The 14,321-nt window shown below is 39.6% G+C and overlaps 1 protein-coding gene across 1 annotated transcript in view; it reads left to right on the forward strand.

Moving 5' to 3' along the window:
• The window catches only part of LOC115220424 (cilia- and flagella-associated protein 61-like), a 56,895-nt gene extending 47,944 nt beyond the window's left edge, over positions 1-8,951 (forward strand). The window contains exons 27-32 of the mRNA XM_036510171.1: positions 1,508-1,612; positions 2,930-3,032; positions 3,856-3,907; positions 4,143-4,233; positions 4,938-5,003; positions 8,715-8,951. Coding sequence (XP_036366064.1) covers positions 1,508-1,612; positions 2,930-3,032; positions 3,856-3,907; positions 4,143-4,233; positions 4,938-5,003; positions 8,715-8,858 — 561 coding nt within the window. The 3' untranslated portion in view covers positions 8,859-8,951. The remainder of the gene's footprint in view (positions 1-1,507; positions 1,613-2,929; positions 3,033-3,855; positions 3,908-4,142; positions 4,234-4,937; positions 5,004-8,714) is intronic.
• The last annotated feature ends 5,370 nt before the right edge of the window (positions 8,952-14,321 follow it).

Raw genomic sequence — 14,321 nt, forward strand, 5'->3', positions numbered from 1 at the left:
GAGCATGCTTCAGCAAACTTACAGCAAATAGGCAGTGGGTTGTATGCAGTGTTTCGAGTGGCATGGGTGCTTCAAAAGTGGAAGAATGTCCCTGGAAGATGACGAGCGACCTGGAAGACACCCCCTCCCCCACGAGTGTCACCCCTGGAAATGTGGAGTAAATTGATCAGATTGTGCATGAGGATCATCGGAGGAGAATCACAAACATTTTGAAGTATTTGAGGGTGGACCATTGGCAAAAGGGGTCAAATCTGTGGAGCACGAGGACTTAGATCCTTCACAATGACAATGCTCCCTGTCACCGAGTTCTCCTCACTCATGTGTTTCTCACCCAGAACAACATGCCATTGCTTCCACATCCACCCCATTCACCAGATTTATCTCCTGCAGGCTTCCATCTCTTCCCCAAGATGAAAATGCAGCTCAAGTGTTGTCGTTTTGACACTGTTGTCGAGATCCAGAGTGAATCGCAGGAAGTCCTCAATCTGCTTATGGAAAAAAGACTTCCAGGCCAGATTCCAAAATGACAAGAACACTGGAGCCAGTGTATCACTGTGTGAAGTGACTATTTTGAAGGAGATTATGTTAAAACTTGGCCTTCGGGCTGAAACATTTTTAAGGATTTAAGGATTTAAGTTATTTTTTATTAAACTTAACTTGTTCAGGAACTTTTTGATCCTGCCTCGTGTGTATTAATCATTCTGGACATTAAAATAAAGATGGAGAATTGTACATCTACAAAGCTTATTTATTAGTCATATATATTTCTTTACTACCCACAAGGGGCTAAACATAGAGGGGACAAACAAGGACAGACAAATAGATTAAGTCGATTACATTGACCCCAGTGCATAACTGGTACTTAATTTATCGACCCCGAAAGGATGAAAGGCAAAGTCGGCCTTGGCGGAATTTGAACTCAGAACATAGAGACAGACGAAATACCGCTAAGCATTTCGCCCAACGTGCTAACGATTCTGCCAGCTCACCACCCTTTATTTATTACAGTCATATATATATATATACAATACATTCTCTTTAAACCATTATCTGACATGTGTTTCTACTGCATAGACATCCTAGGATGTGGCACCCAATAGTGTCCTGTTGGCTCAGTTGCATTATGACTTCATCCAAGATAAACATATCCATGCAGCTTTATTCAAGGTGTTCCTGTCACAAGTCTTTGAAGCAAACTGAATTAGAAGGAATGTTGATTGTAATTAATTATTACAAACATAATGCAGAAACACCTGGAAGACTGTGGATAGCCAAGAAAATAGAAATAAAACCTTAAAAGCTATTCTTTCTGTGCATCCTGGTGCCATTTATGTGTGGTCTGGAACGGGTCCGCATTCCTGTTGGTTGGTGCCCCCTGTTCTGTGTTACACCATTATAATGTCCTTGTGAAGTGACATGCTACCTACTTTTATCTTGCAAAACACTAACATAAATGTAAATCTTGTTCTGTCTCGGCTGATGATGAAGTTTATTTGTTTTGTTACAGGGTTATGTTTTAAAAACTGGCAAGCCCACAGACCCTTGCGGCTATTTCGAAGTTTTCCTCAACCGGTATAAACAAGTTGAAACCATCATTTGTCTTAGAAAGGAAGTAAGTATAATCTCACTTGATATAAGTTGAGATTAATGATGCTATTAACTACACACTACATCTGGTGTTATCTGGGACATTTGGGTTTTCTGGGATTTCTCGATTATCTGAGATATCTGGTACATAATGCACCACCAAGAATTTTACTTTTCAGATGTATGCATAAATAAGGCGTGTGGTTAATTAATTCACTTTACAATCACATGGTTCTGGGTTCAATCCCACAGGAAGGTACCTTTGATAAGCATCTTCTACCAGAGCACCAATATGACCCAAGTCCTATGAATGTAATTGCATAGAAGACGGAAACTGTAAGGAATCTCATTAGATGAACTCTATCTGTTTTTAGGTCAGAGGCTTAATATGGTTCTTGGTTCCTTTTGCAGATTGCCCTCTGATGCAGGGATCATTCAATACATTAATGTACTGATTCTTACAGCAGTAACCTCTAAAACTTTCCCTATTAGTCCACAAGTCTCAGAAACCCTGAAAAGGTCAAAGGCCACTGCCTGTTGCTATTTGGATGAAGCACCTTAAAAATACAAAATGTATAGAAAATATTTTTTAAAAAAACCCTTACCTCTGAGTGTTTCAACTTCATTGATTGAATTCAGAATTGAGTTGTTAACATGGTGGCCTCCCCTCCTTTGTACTTGGTCAAAGTCTTGAGCTCATCAGCAAAATATATCCTCTCCATTTCGCGACCGTTGCCAGCGCCGCCCCGACTGGCCTTGTGCCGGTGGCACGTAAAAAGCACCATCCGTTCGTGGCCGTTTGCCAGCTCTGTCTGGCACCTGTGCGGGTGGCACGTAAAAAGCACCCACTACACTCACGGAGTGGTTGGCGTTAGGAAGGGCATCCAGCCGTAGAAACACTGCCAGATTTGACTGGGCCTGATGAAGCCTTCTGGCTTCACAGACCCCAGTAGAACCGTCCAACCCATGCTAGCATGGAAAACGGACGCTAAACGATGATGATGATTGTGTCTTCTCTATAAGTATTTCTATGGCCATTACTCTGATAGACTTTCTCTTTGAGTACCTTCTTTGTTGAGTTTCTTGTTATAGGGAGCTTCCTGTTGTTGAGCTTCCTTTTGTCTCTTTCTATTCTAATTGCTTCTTCCTTGAACAGTAGCATCTTGTTTTCCTCTGGTCTACAATATTCAGCCCTTTTCTCAATTGACATCTTTTGAATTTGTTGTCCCCTTTACCTTTTTTGTCATTCCTTACATTACAGTAATCTCAAGCCTTGTTTGGGACCAAATTGTTTTACGAAAAATAGAGAAGAAACTAATTTTTTTTGCCGTATTGGTTTCAGCCTTTTGCAGCCAGCAATTTTGTGGAATTGTATGGAGTCCATGAATCCATCCTAAACAACATGTTGCAGCGTTATGAGGAAGGCTTAATAAGGATTTCTTCTGGTGAGTTTCTTCTATATTCTGTGTGTGTGTGTGTCTTTGTGTCTGTGTTTGTCCCCCCCCATCCCATCATTGCTTGACAACTGATGTTGGTGTGTTTATGTCCCCGTAACTTAGCGGTCTGGCAAAAAGAGACCGATAGAATAAATCCTGGGGTTGATTTCTTCAACTAAAAGGCAGTGCTCCAGCATGGCCACAATCAAATGACTGAAACCAGTAAAAGAGGTGTTGATGTGGAATGTCTTGTCACAGACGATACTATACAATGTGGGTGAAGGCACATGGCTTAGTGGTTAGGGTATTCGGCTCCCAGTCATAAGGTTGTGAGTTCAGTTCCCAGTGGTGTGTTGAGTCTTTGAGCAAGACACTTCATTTCACATTACAGTAAGTAATACTGTAAGTAACCACAGCTGGCAAAAATGAGTTGCACTTGTAATTTCAAAGGGGCCAGTTTAGTCATAGTCTGTGTCCTGCTGAATCCCCCTGAGAACTGTGTTAAGGATACATGTTTCTGTGGAATACTCAACCCCTTTCACTTTAATTTCACAAGCAGGGTGTTCCTATTGACTGGATCAACTGAAGCCCTTGTGTTACTCAATATAATCAGCCTTGCCTATGCGCCTCCTACACTTCCCTTAATTCTTATACTTATTGCTGCCTATACATTAACCTATACATTTTTATCTGCCTATGCTCCAACTTATAAATTACATCTAAGTAAACACCAACCTGTAATTTTTTCTGCTTACCAAGCCGTATATTATATTTGCCTATATATCTGTCTATACACAACTTATAAATTACGTCTGCCTATAAATCAATTTAGATCTTATATCTGCCTATGCTCCAACTTATAAATTTTATCTGCCTACCAAGCTGTATACTAAATCTGCCTATACACAACCCATAAATTATAACCCATGCTAGCATGGAAAGCGGACGTTAAACGACGATGATGATGATGATGATGATGATGATTTGTCTATAAATCAATTTATATATTATATCTGACTATACACAACCTATAAACTATGCCCACCTATACACCAGCCTATAATTTTACATCTGCCTATACACCAACCTATAAATTTTACCTTCCTATACACCATCTAGTTTCTTCATGGAACCGTACTGTCTGCCAATCTACCATGATCGTTTTAAAGACATACGACAAGAAATCCGTCAAGTAATTTTGGACGAGAAGGTACGTTAAAGCCATTCTTTCTACTAAATCTATGTGTTTTTTTCTTCTACCAACCTTTAAACATTTGGTTCTACATCAGTTAGAAACAAGCAAAAGATAAAAGATTATGTAGATTTGAGGGCCAAGACAATTCTCACTGATTCAGTCTATTTAACTATAAATAGGTACAATGAGAAGGTGTGCTCACTAGCATAAAGAACAAGTGCAAAATTGGATTATCAATTATTTCGTCTTTATTGGACTATTTACCACAAATTACCTCAGAGACATCTAAATATTCTGGAGACTGTTCACTCTGTCAGCTGCTGTTGAACTAAAGACAGTTGCTTGTTTATCCAAAGAATATATGGCAGTTGTTGATGTTACATGTGGTTGGTAGATAAGACAACCAGGAATGGATATAACTTGTGTGTATATATATGGTGTCTACCGTATACAGACTGTGTGTTTAGTGTTACTGTGTATTGTGTGTGTGTGTGTGCATGTGTGTGTGTTATCGTGTAGAATTTGTGTGTTGACTATGTGTGGATATGTAATATCTTATGCTGTGAACTGTGTACTGGGTATATATAATGTATATTGCTTACTGTATACAGTGTGTATAGCATATATTGTGTATTGTATACTGGGTGTATATAATGATGTCTACTGTATTCAGTGTATGTGTGTGTGTGTATAATATTATATATTGTTTATGAATGCAGGCAATGTGCAATATTAATGCAGAACTGAGAGAAATGCTGCAAGATTCCGATGGTGTAGCAGAAATGGTAAGTAAATATTTCCATGCTCTCCATGGGTCAGTAAGCCAGATGGCTTTAGGCATTTGGGGGTTGTTGGTCAAAATGAGGGTCATCTTATAATCCTTCAGTCATAAGTTCAAACCTTACATATCGACATATCTTAATTTCTCTACCATGTCCACTGTATGGCTAAAGTAGTCAGAGTGACCGATTTGTAATGTGGTCACCAACATGATGGCCTTCTAGTTTGGTCAGTATTGGGATTAACTTGAAATTTAATCACTGTTTTGATGGACATGGTGTGTGGTCAGTATAAGGTCAGTAGCGAGCTGCCAGAACCATTTGCACACTGAGCAATATTCTTAGCATCATTTCATCTGTTTTTACATTCTGAGTTCAAATTCCACCAAGGTTGATTTTGACTTTCATCTTTTTAGGGTTGATGACTTAGGTATCAGTTGAGCACTAGGGGTGATTCATTCCACTTACACCCCCCCCCTCGAAATTGCTGGCCTCGTGCCTAAATTTAAATCAATTATTTGCATAGATACGGAGTGTGGTCACTATTGTGAGGAACTTCTGTTGAAGTGGACTTGTAGTGTGGTCAGTATTAGGATGACCATGTAGTTATTGTGCTCATTGCTGTGGTGTTGTAATGACAGTATTGTAGTGTCTGTAACAGTGCTGTAGTGGTGTTTTAGTGCTGTAGTGGCTTTAGCAACAAGTGGTGTTGTGGTGTCTATAGTGATTTTGTAACAGCACTGTATAAAGTTTTGTAGTGGTATTGCAGTGGCTCTAGCAATGGTGTAGTGCTACTTTAGTGTCTAATATCAATCATAATGTACGACTTCCTACACGGTCCCTCAAACGCTGGGCCCCACTATCACTCTATCAGTTACGACGACCAGTATTCCAGTTGATCTGATCAATGGAACAGCTTGCTCATGAAATCTATGTGCAAGTGGCTGAGTACTCCACAGGCACATGTACCCTTAACTTAGTTCTCAGAGCAGTTCAGCATGACACAGAATGTGACAAGGCTGGCCCCTTTGAATTACAGAGCTGGCTTTATGCTAGGAGACAAGGCATTGAAGTAGGAGAGAAGGGGCCAGAGCCAAGCAGGTTTTTTGGCTTAGAGGGGCCACATGGCTACTTTAAACTTTAGAAGAGAGGGTGGCAGTGATCAGGGTGGAGCAGGGAAGAGATAAAAATGGCTGTACTGAAGACATGTGAGTGGACCCTCAATGTACTCCGTTGGTTATGGTGACGAGGGTTCCAGTCGATCCAATCAATGGAACAGTCTGGTCATGAAATTAAGGTGCAAGTGGCTGAGCACTCCACAGACACCTGTACCCTTAAAGTAGTTCTCAGGGAGATTGAGCGTGACACAGAATGCAACAAGGCTGGCCCCCAGTGAATTACAGGTACAACTCCTTTTTGCCAGCTGAGTGGACTGAAGCAATGGGAAATAAAGTGTCTTGCCCAAGGACACAATGTGTCACTGGGAATTGAACTCACAACCCTAAGATCTTGAGCTGAATACTAATAACCACTAAGCTACGTAGTTTCCTTGGGCCTCACTGTCACCAAGGATTTCTCCTGGTAAAAGCACATCCTTAGCATCATAATGATGATGATGATGATGATGATAACCTTTGATATGGTTGAGCAACCATTCCCAACAAAGTGGAACAAAGCACCAAAATACCTTCCACCTTATTCTTCGTAGCAGAGCAGGGATCAAGAAGAAAAAGAAGGAGAGAATTCCTCCTATGTTAATATACTAAATGAAGCGTCCTGGTGCCTGCCTCACCATCTTGTGTGCATTACTGTACTTCCACACTGTAGATTCTCTATTACACATGTGGCAGCTACGGTGGGAAAAAAAAATGCTTTCCTAAAGAGGATTAATAAGACTGACACATGTCTGGAGTTGTCACCCTTACTGACCATTTATCAGATTTACACATTTTGACTCTTCTACTCTTCTACTTGTTTCAGTCATTTGACTGTGGCCATGCTGGAGCACCACCTTTAGTCGAGCAAATCGACCCCGGGACTTATTCTTTGTAATCCCAGTACTTATTCTATTGGTCTCTTTTGCCGAACCGCTAAGTGACGGGGACGTAAACACGCCAGCATCGGTTGTCAAGCAATGCTAGGGGGACAAACACAGACACACAAACACACATATATATATACATACATATAGGCGGTGAGCTGGCAGAAACGTTAGCACGCTGGGCGAAATGCGTAGCCGTATTTCGTCTGCCGTTACGTTCTGAGTTCAAATTCTGCCGAGGTCGACTTTGCCTTTCATCCTTTCGGGGTCGATAAATAAAGTACCAGTTACGCACTGGGGTCGATGTAATCGACTTAATCCCTTTGTCTGTCCTTGTCTGTCCCCTCTATGGGCAGTAAAGAAATATATATATATATATACACATATACGACAGGCTTCTTTCAGTTTCCGTCTACCAAATCCACTCACAAGGCATTGGTCGGCCCGGAGCTATAGCAGAAAACACTTGCCCAAGATGCCACACTGTGGGACTGAACCCAGAACCATGTGGTTGGTTAGCAAGCTACTTACCACACAGCCACTCCTGTTTAAGATTACAAAGTTACTTCCCCTACATGTTTTTTGTAGATTTATGTATTGGTTCAATGTGTACTTCTCTTCCATGCAATTAAAATATTGATTAATTAAATATGTTAGAGGTTACTTAGATAATTTATCTGTTAATTCTGCCAAATGTGGGTTAGCCTGTTATGTATGAATGAGGCTTTTAAGTCCATCTGTTATGTATGAATGAGGCTTTTAAGTCCATCTGTTACCTCATTTCTCTTGAAATACACTGTTTTCATTTCAGTTAATTTTAAAATATTGAAGTATTTCGTAAAATAACTTTGTCATAATTAAGCTGGTGTTTGGAACATTAATTAACATGGAATTTTGAAAGTAGGTTTTCATTTAAAACGCTTTTGTTGTATTTCTGTTGAAATACATGGTTTCTTTTGTTTGAATTAGTTTTTAAAATAATCAACAATTTGATAAAATAATTTTGTTGTTATTAAACTGGTTTTTGGAACTCAAGAAAAAGAAAAGAAGAAATTTTGACAGAAGCTTTTAATTTAGATCACTTTAACCCTTTTGTTACCATACAGCTGTTGAAATACTCTGCATTTGTTTCAACCAGTCTTGAAAATAAGGAATTTAGTAAAATGGCTTTGTTGTTATAAAACCTGCAGTTTGAAACATAAATGAACATGACATTTTGATAGAAGGTTTTACCTTAGATTAATTTTCGAAAGTGGAAGTCCCTTATCAAAGCACCAAGTCTAACCTGTTTATTCCTTTGTCACTTATGTAAACAGCTGAGCCAACAAAAATGCTGCTACATGGTTGATCAACCTAGTAGAAATAGCAACCAAATTTCCCTCAAATCATGCTCTACTGTCTTTTAAAAAGAGGAAAGAATATTGGATAATGATGTCTGAATGAAATGTGAATAAAGCAAAATATAACTGGATGGCCATGGCTGTTATATTTTTGATCATAGGTCTGCTTGATGAAGGTTAGCTTGGGGTTAGACTTGGGTCAGTTGGTATTGAAAACGGTACGATATAATCTACCATTTTTCCAGAAAAGGGTCCCTCCCCATTAACCCAAAATATAAACTATCCAGAAGTTCGATATGGTCTAAATGTACAAATCGTTTCTGTTTTATTTTCCAGTTTCCGAAAGCTGATCTCTCAGATCTAATTGATAGATACATGCAGACAAATGCTCCGCGCCGTCTCGTCGAACACCATGTACTCGCTTACCTCTACTACAATTATTATCATCTACCAATGTTTGCAAAACCTGGATGTATTTAACCATTTAAGCCATTCTTCATCTATGAATCTCTCTCACACACACATGCATATATATATGTATATATATATATATATAATATATATATGTTATGCATTTCAGTAGCTTACAGTTGTTTCTGCTATAAGATGCAATGCACTCATAAGATGCAATGCACTCATATGAGTGCATGCACTCATATTATATATATATATATATTATATATATATATATAATATATATATATATATATTATATATATATATATATTATATATATATTATATATATATTATATATATATATATATATATAATATATATATATACACACACACACACATATATATATATACTTTTCTTTATCCTTTTTCTGGTGTTCTCATACTGCAAACTTCTATTTAAGCACAGCTATATTATATGAAGAAAGATTAAAATATTTTGATTCCATTGAAGTTTATTTATGTAAACAGCTGAGCCAACAAGAATGCTGCTACATGGTTGATCAACCTAGTAGAAATAGCAACCAAATTTCCCTCAAATCATGCTCTACTGTCTTTTAAAAAGCGGAAAGAATATTGTATAATGATGTCTGAATAAAATGTGAATAAAGCAAAATATAACTGGATGGTCGTGGCTGTTATACTTTTGATCATAGGTCTGCTTGATGGAGGTTAGCTTGGGGTTAAACAAGTGTTTCTCTAAATGGTAACGGGTGACAGGAAATTTCGCCATAAGCATTTTTGCTGTAGGAAAATTCACTGTAAGAAATTTTGTTTTAGATGACCTCATTATGTTTTTTTTATATTTGACATTGAAGAAAGATTTGCCTATTTTATGCTTTTATAAAGTTTTTGTTTTTTATTTTTAAAAATGCTGATATAATCTGCTTCATCAGTGTCCTTATGGTGAGTTTGTCTTATGGCAAATTTCCTGTAGTGACTTTTCTGGACACAGATGGTAGTGAGGCTGGAGGAGTGGAAAGTGACATCACATTCAACATAGAGAGAGAGAAAGCAAGAGGTTAGACAGAGAAAAAAAATTGCCCCTTGGTCAAGCAGCATCTGTTACAGCCCTGGATCAACCAAAGCTTTGTGAGTGAATTTGTGAGATGGAAAACTGCATGGAAGCTCATCATAAATATATCATGATGATAACAATGATGATGTTGATGATGATGATGATGATGATGATATACACATCTGTGTGTTTGTGTGTTTGTGTCCCTTTCATATCATGCGACAGTTGTAAATGAGTGTCGCTATGATACAAGCAATGTCATTCATTTCCAATGTTCTGTAAAAACATGTCTGGCCACGGGGAAATATTGCCTTGCTTGGAAACAGGCAATGATCAGCAACAAGAAGGGTATCCAGCTGCAGAAAACCTGTTGATGATGATGATGATGATGATGATAACAATGATATATGAGGTGGTATCAAATGGTTCCCAAACTAGTTAGGTTTAGTAAAAAGTAACTTAGCTAAGTTTTAACATGATCTCCTTCAAAATAGTCACCTTGCACACCAATACACCCATCCCAGCATTCCTGCCACTTTTGGAATCTGGCCAAGAAGTTGTTTTTCGTAAGCAAGTTGAGGACTCTGGATTTGCATTTCCATCTTAGGGAAGTGATGGAAATCTGCAGGTGCTAAATCTGGTAAATAGAGCAGGTGTGGAAGTGATATCATGTTGGTTTTGGCAAGAAATACACGAGTCAGGAGAGCTCAGTGACAGGATGCATTATTGTCTTGAAGAATCCAATTCTTCGTGCTGCACAGATCTGCTCACTTTCACCAGATGTTCCTCCTGGAATACTTCAAAACATGGCAGCAAAACTCTTAATTGACAATCTGGCCCTGGGAAAAATTTTCGATGTACAATACCACATTTCCATGGATGATGCTTGTGGCAGGACTTCCAGATCGCTCGTCTTCTGGGAACATTCTTCTACTTTTGAAGCACCCATGCCACTTCAAACAGTGTGAATGATCCATTGCCGTAAGTTTGCCAAAGATTGTTCAATGTCTGTGTAGCAGACTTCCCAAGTTTAATGCAAAACTTCACATTGGCTCTTTGTTCCTGTCCATGGCAAAACCACAGACTACAGCATACACCCGATCACAAAAACACAAATTTCACAATTTGCAAAATAACCACAGTGATGTCGCCTGGCACACTGCCTCATGAAGGTCACTGGGAGCTCTCACTGCACCCTAGACCATCTGCTGCCATCTGTTGAGCTACAAAAATTAGTCTGGGAATGTTTTTATACCACCTCGTATGTATAAATGTGTGTGTATTTTTGTTGTTTGTTGTCCCCTATACACAGTCATTGAACAACTGATGTTGGTTTGTTTAGATCTTTTCTTAGTGATTTGTTCAACTGAACCTTCAAGGTGGACCCTCAGCAGGGCTACTGTCCAATAACTGAAATGAGTAAAAGAAGAAACAATTTCGGGGTTGCTCAACCCGCAAGAAATAGCTGTCAAATCTCCCTCAAATCACATACCACAATATTAAAAACAGAACGATACACATATATTTGCGTGTCTGTGTTTGACCCCCCCAACATCGCTTAACAACCGATGCTGATGTGTTTACATCCCAGTAACTTAGTGGTTCGGCAAAAGAGACCGATAGAATAAGTACTAGGCTTACAATGATTTGCTCGACTAAAGGCAGTGCTCCAGCATGGCCACAGTCGAATGACTGAAACAAGTAAAAGAGAGAGTATTATTAATGTAGTTGTCATCCAGACAAGTGGAGGTAGTCATGGCTGGAAGGCCTTTGATCATAAATCTGCTCAGTCAAGGTTGACCTTGACTTTGAGTTGAACAACAACAACGTTGCCATTTTCAGCAATACTTCTACTGCAACCAATACCCCTGCCTCCACCACACCACCACTACCACTCCCACCACATTTACCACAATCGCCTCCCCCCATCGCTGCCACTACCACCATTCCCCCACCCTCAACACTACCCCTATCACTAACATTACTATCTCTACTGCCACCACCACCACCCCTTCCACCACATTTACACCAAACTCCTCCCCTGTCACTGCCACCACCACCATTCCCACCCCCACCCCACTACCCCTGTCACTAACATTATTAACCCTACCACCATCACTAATTTTACTACTGTTACTACTGCCATTGCTGCCACCACCCTCATAATTCAAACATTGTTTAATACCGTGGAAACAATATCACAGGTAAATACAGACAACACAACCTACATTCACTTCATATCTCCTTTATCTGGCAGATAAAGATAGTCTTTCCCACAAATTCTCAAACTTCTCTTTGTCTTTGTATATCCTATTCCAACAATACATAGACTTTTTTTTTCTTCTTTAATGATAAAATAAGAAGGTTTAAAATGAAGGAAAAGACATTGATATCAGACTATGAAACCAAGAAAGGGTTAATAATAATAATAATAATAATTAATTCTTTTTATTGACCACAAGGGCTGACACACATGATTACTAAACATAAAGGGACAAAACAGGGCGAAAGGTTACAAAGGGTTTTGTCCGTTTGTGAAAAAATCTGAGTAAAAACTGTTTAACAACGAAAGATTATAACAATGAAAAAAACTCCCAATAGGGGGAGGCGCTTCGAAAGGTTCCTGGTGGAAAAAACCCCATAAAAGCCAACGGGAGCCTGGTCAAAGGGGGGGGGGTATAATAATAATAATAATAATGAAATTATTGTATACAGGAGTCAGATACATGCTTGTGTGTGTATGGAAGGGAGAAAATCAGGTGTAGTGTTGGCGAATCTCAGAAAGCATGGAAGTTTTGAAGGATGCAGTTCTCCTACAACTGATGCCGGCAGTTTGTTCCATGCTTCAGCAACTCTCAGCGTGAAAAAATGTTTCCTAAAGTCATGGGGGCTGTGCTGTTTTCTGACTTTGTAAACATGTCCACGGGTGTTAGACAGGTGGAGTTTGAAAAGGTGCTCAGAGTTATTGTTTGTAAGATGGTTAGTAATTTTATGGGCCCAGGGAAGTAAGGTGCTCAGAATATGGCAAATGCCTGATGGAGGGCATTCTCTTGTCAATCTGTCTCCCATTTATGGCAGCTTCTGTCTTGATGGAAGTTTTATTTTGATGTCCGTAACATCGTTGTTTAGTTTTATGTAAAAAGAAAAATGACTGAAGAAGATTTAAAGATACGTGGAAATTATTCAGTGACAAAGCACAGTCATGGATGTGTGGTTAAAAAGTTTGCTTGGCACCCAAATTGTTTAGGGTTCAATCCCAAAGCACAGTCAGGAACAGATTTCCTTCAACCTGTCTTAGATTTGGTCCTGACCTGACAACATTCTGTTAGCTTTTATATTTTACTTGTTTCAGTCATTGGACTTGGCCATGCTGGGGCACTGCCTTGAAAGGTTTTAATTAAGCAAATTGACCCTGGAACTTAATCTCATGAGGGAGTAGCATTGCTGGTGAGTGAGCATAGGAAGAAGTATATGGTGGAGTGGAGGGAAGTGTCTTCAAGTTTAATGTGGGTTAAGACGAGGTAGGGAGGAGAGATGTGGGTGTTTTTTAGTACATATGGTCCAAGGAGTGCAAGGAGTGAGGAAGAAGGAGTTCTGGAGGGAATTGACAGTGTGTGGATAGGGTCGGGGAACGGTGGTCATGTGATGGTGTTGGGTGACTTGAATGCATGAGTGGGAAATGGAGAAGTAGAAAATGTAAGAGGATGAAATGGGGTTCCTGGTTGGAAGGAGGTTGTTGGGAAATTGTATGGAGCTGGAGTTGGTGGTGGTGGGGAAGAATAAGTTCACATGGTGGAGGGTGGAGGGGGGAACAGTAGTGGATAGGGCCTTCGTGGACTATATATTAATCGATAAGAGAGGGGTAGGAAAGTTGGTGGATGTGCATGTAATGAGAGGTGAAGGTGGAGGAGTGTCAGATCACTTCTTAGTAAAGGGTAAGTTGAAGGTTTGCTCAAAATGGGATGCTAGAAGGAGATCTTGTGTAGCTGAAACCTGATTTTCTCTTTTGAGACCACCACACTCTACACACTTTGCTTCCAAGCACTTCTATAAACAATGAAAGTGAGCAAGCAACATTGTAACTTGGTGTGCTTGAACCTTTTGGTTGATTGCCCACCATGACCTCACCAACTGTGCAAAACCCCCCTTTCCTCAAATTCCCAACTGTAATGTTTCTGCAATCACCCTACAACCCGCACCCTCCACATTCATTGCCCATTTCACACCCACCTCCATGCTGACCCCATTTGCTGCATCTCCTCTAAAAATCATCCCTTCCTACAGCACAGCCTCCCCACTTTGCACAAACACAACAAATGCTATTTCTGGTCACCTCAAACCAACAAAGCCACTGGCCTTGATAATGTCCCTTCGTTTACCCGCCTAAGACAAAGTGCCATACAGATAGCTCTTGCCCTCACCAAACTCTTTAATCTTGTTCTATCCTGACCTTTGGCAACAAGCTACA

Source organism: Octopus sinensis, linkage group LG16 (assembly GCF_006345805.1).
Source record: "Octopus sinensis linkage group LG16, ASM634580v1, whole genome shotgun sequence".
NCBI lineage: Eukaryota > Metazoa > Mollusca > Cephalopoda > Octopoda > Octopodidae > Octopus > Octopus sinensis.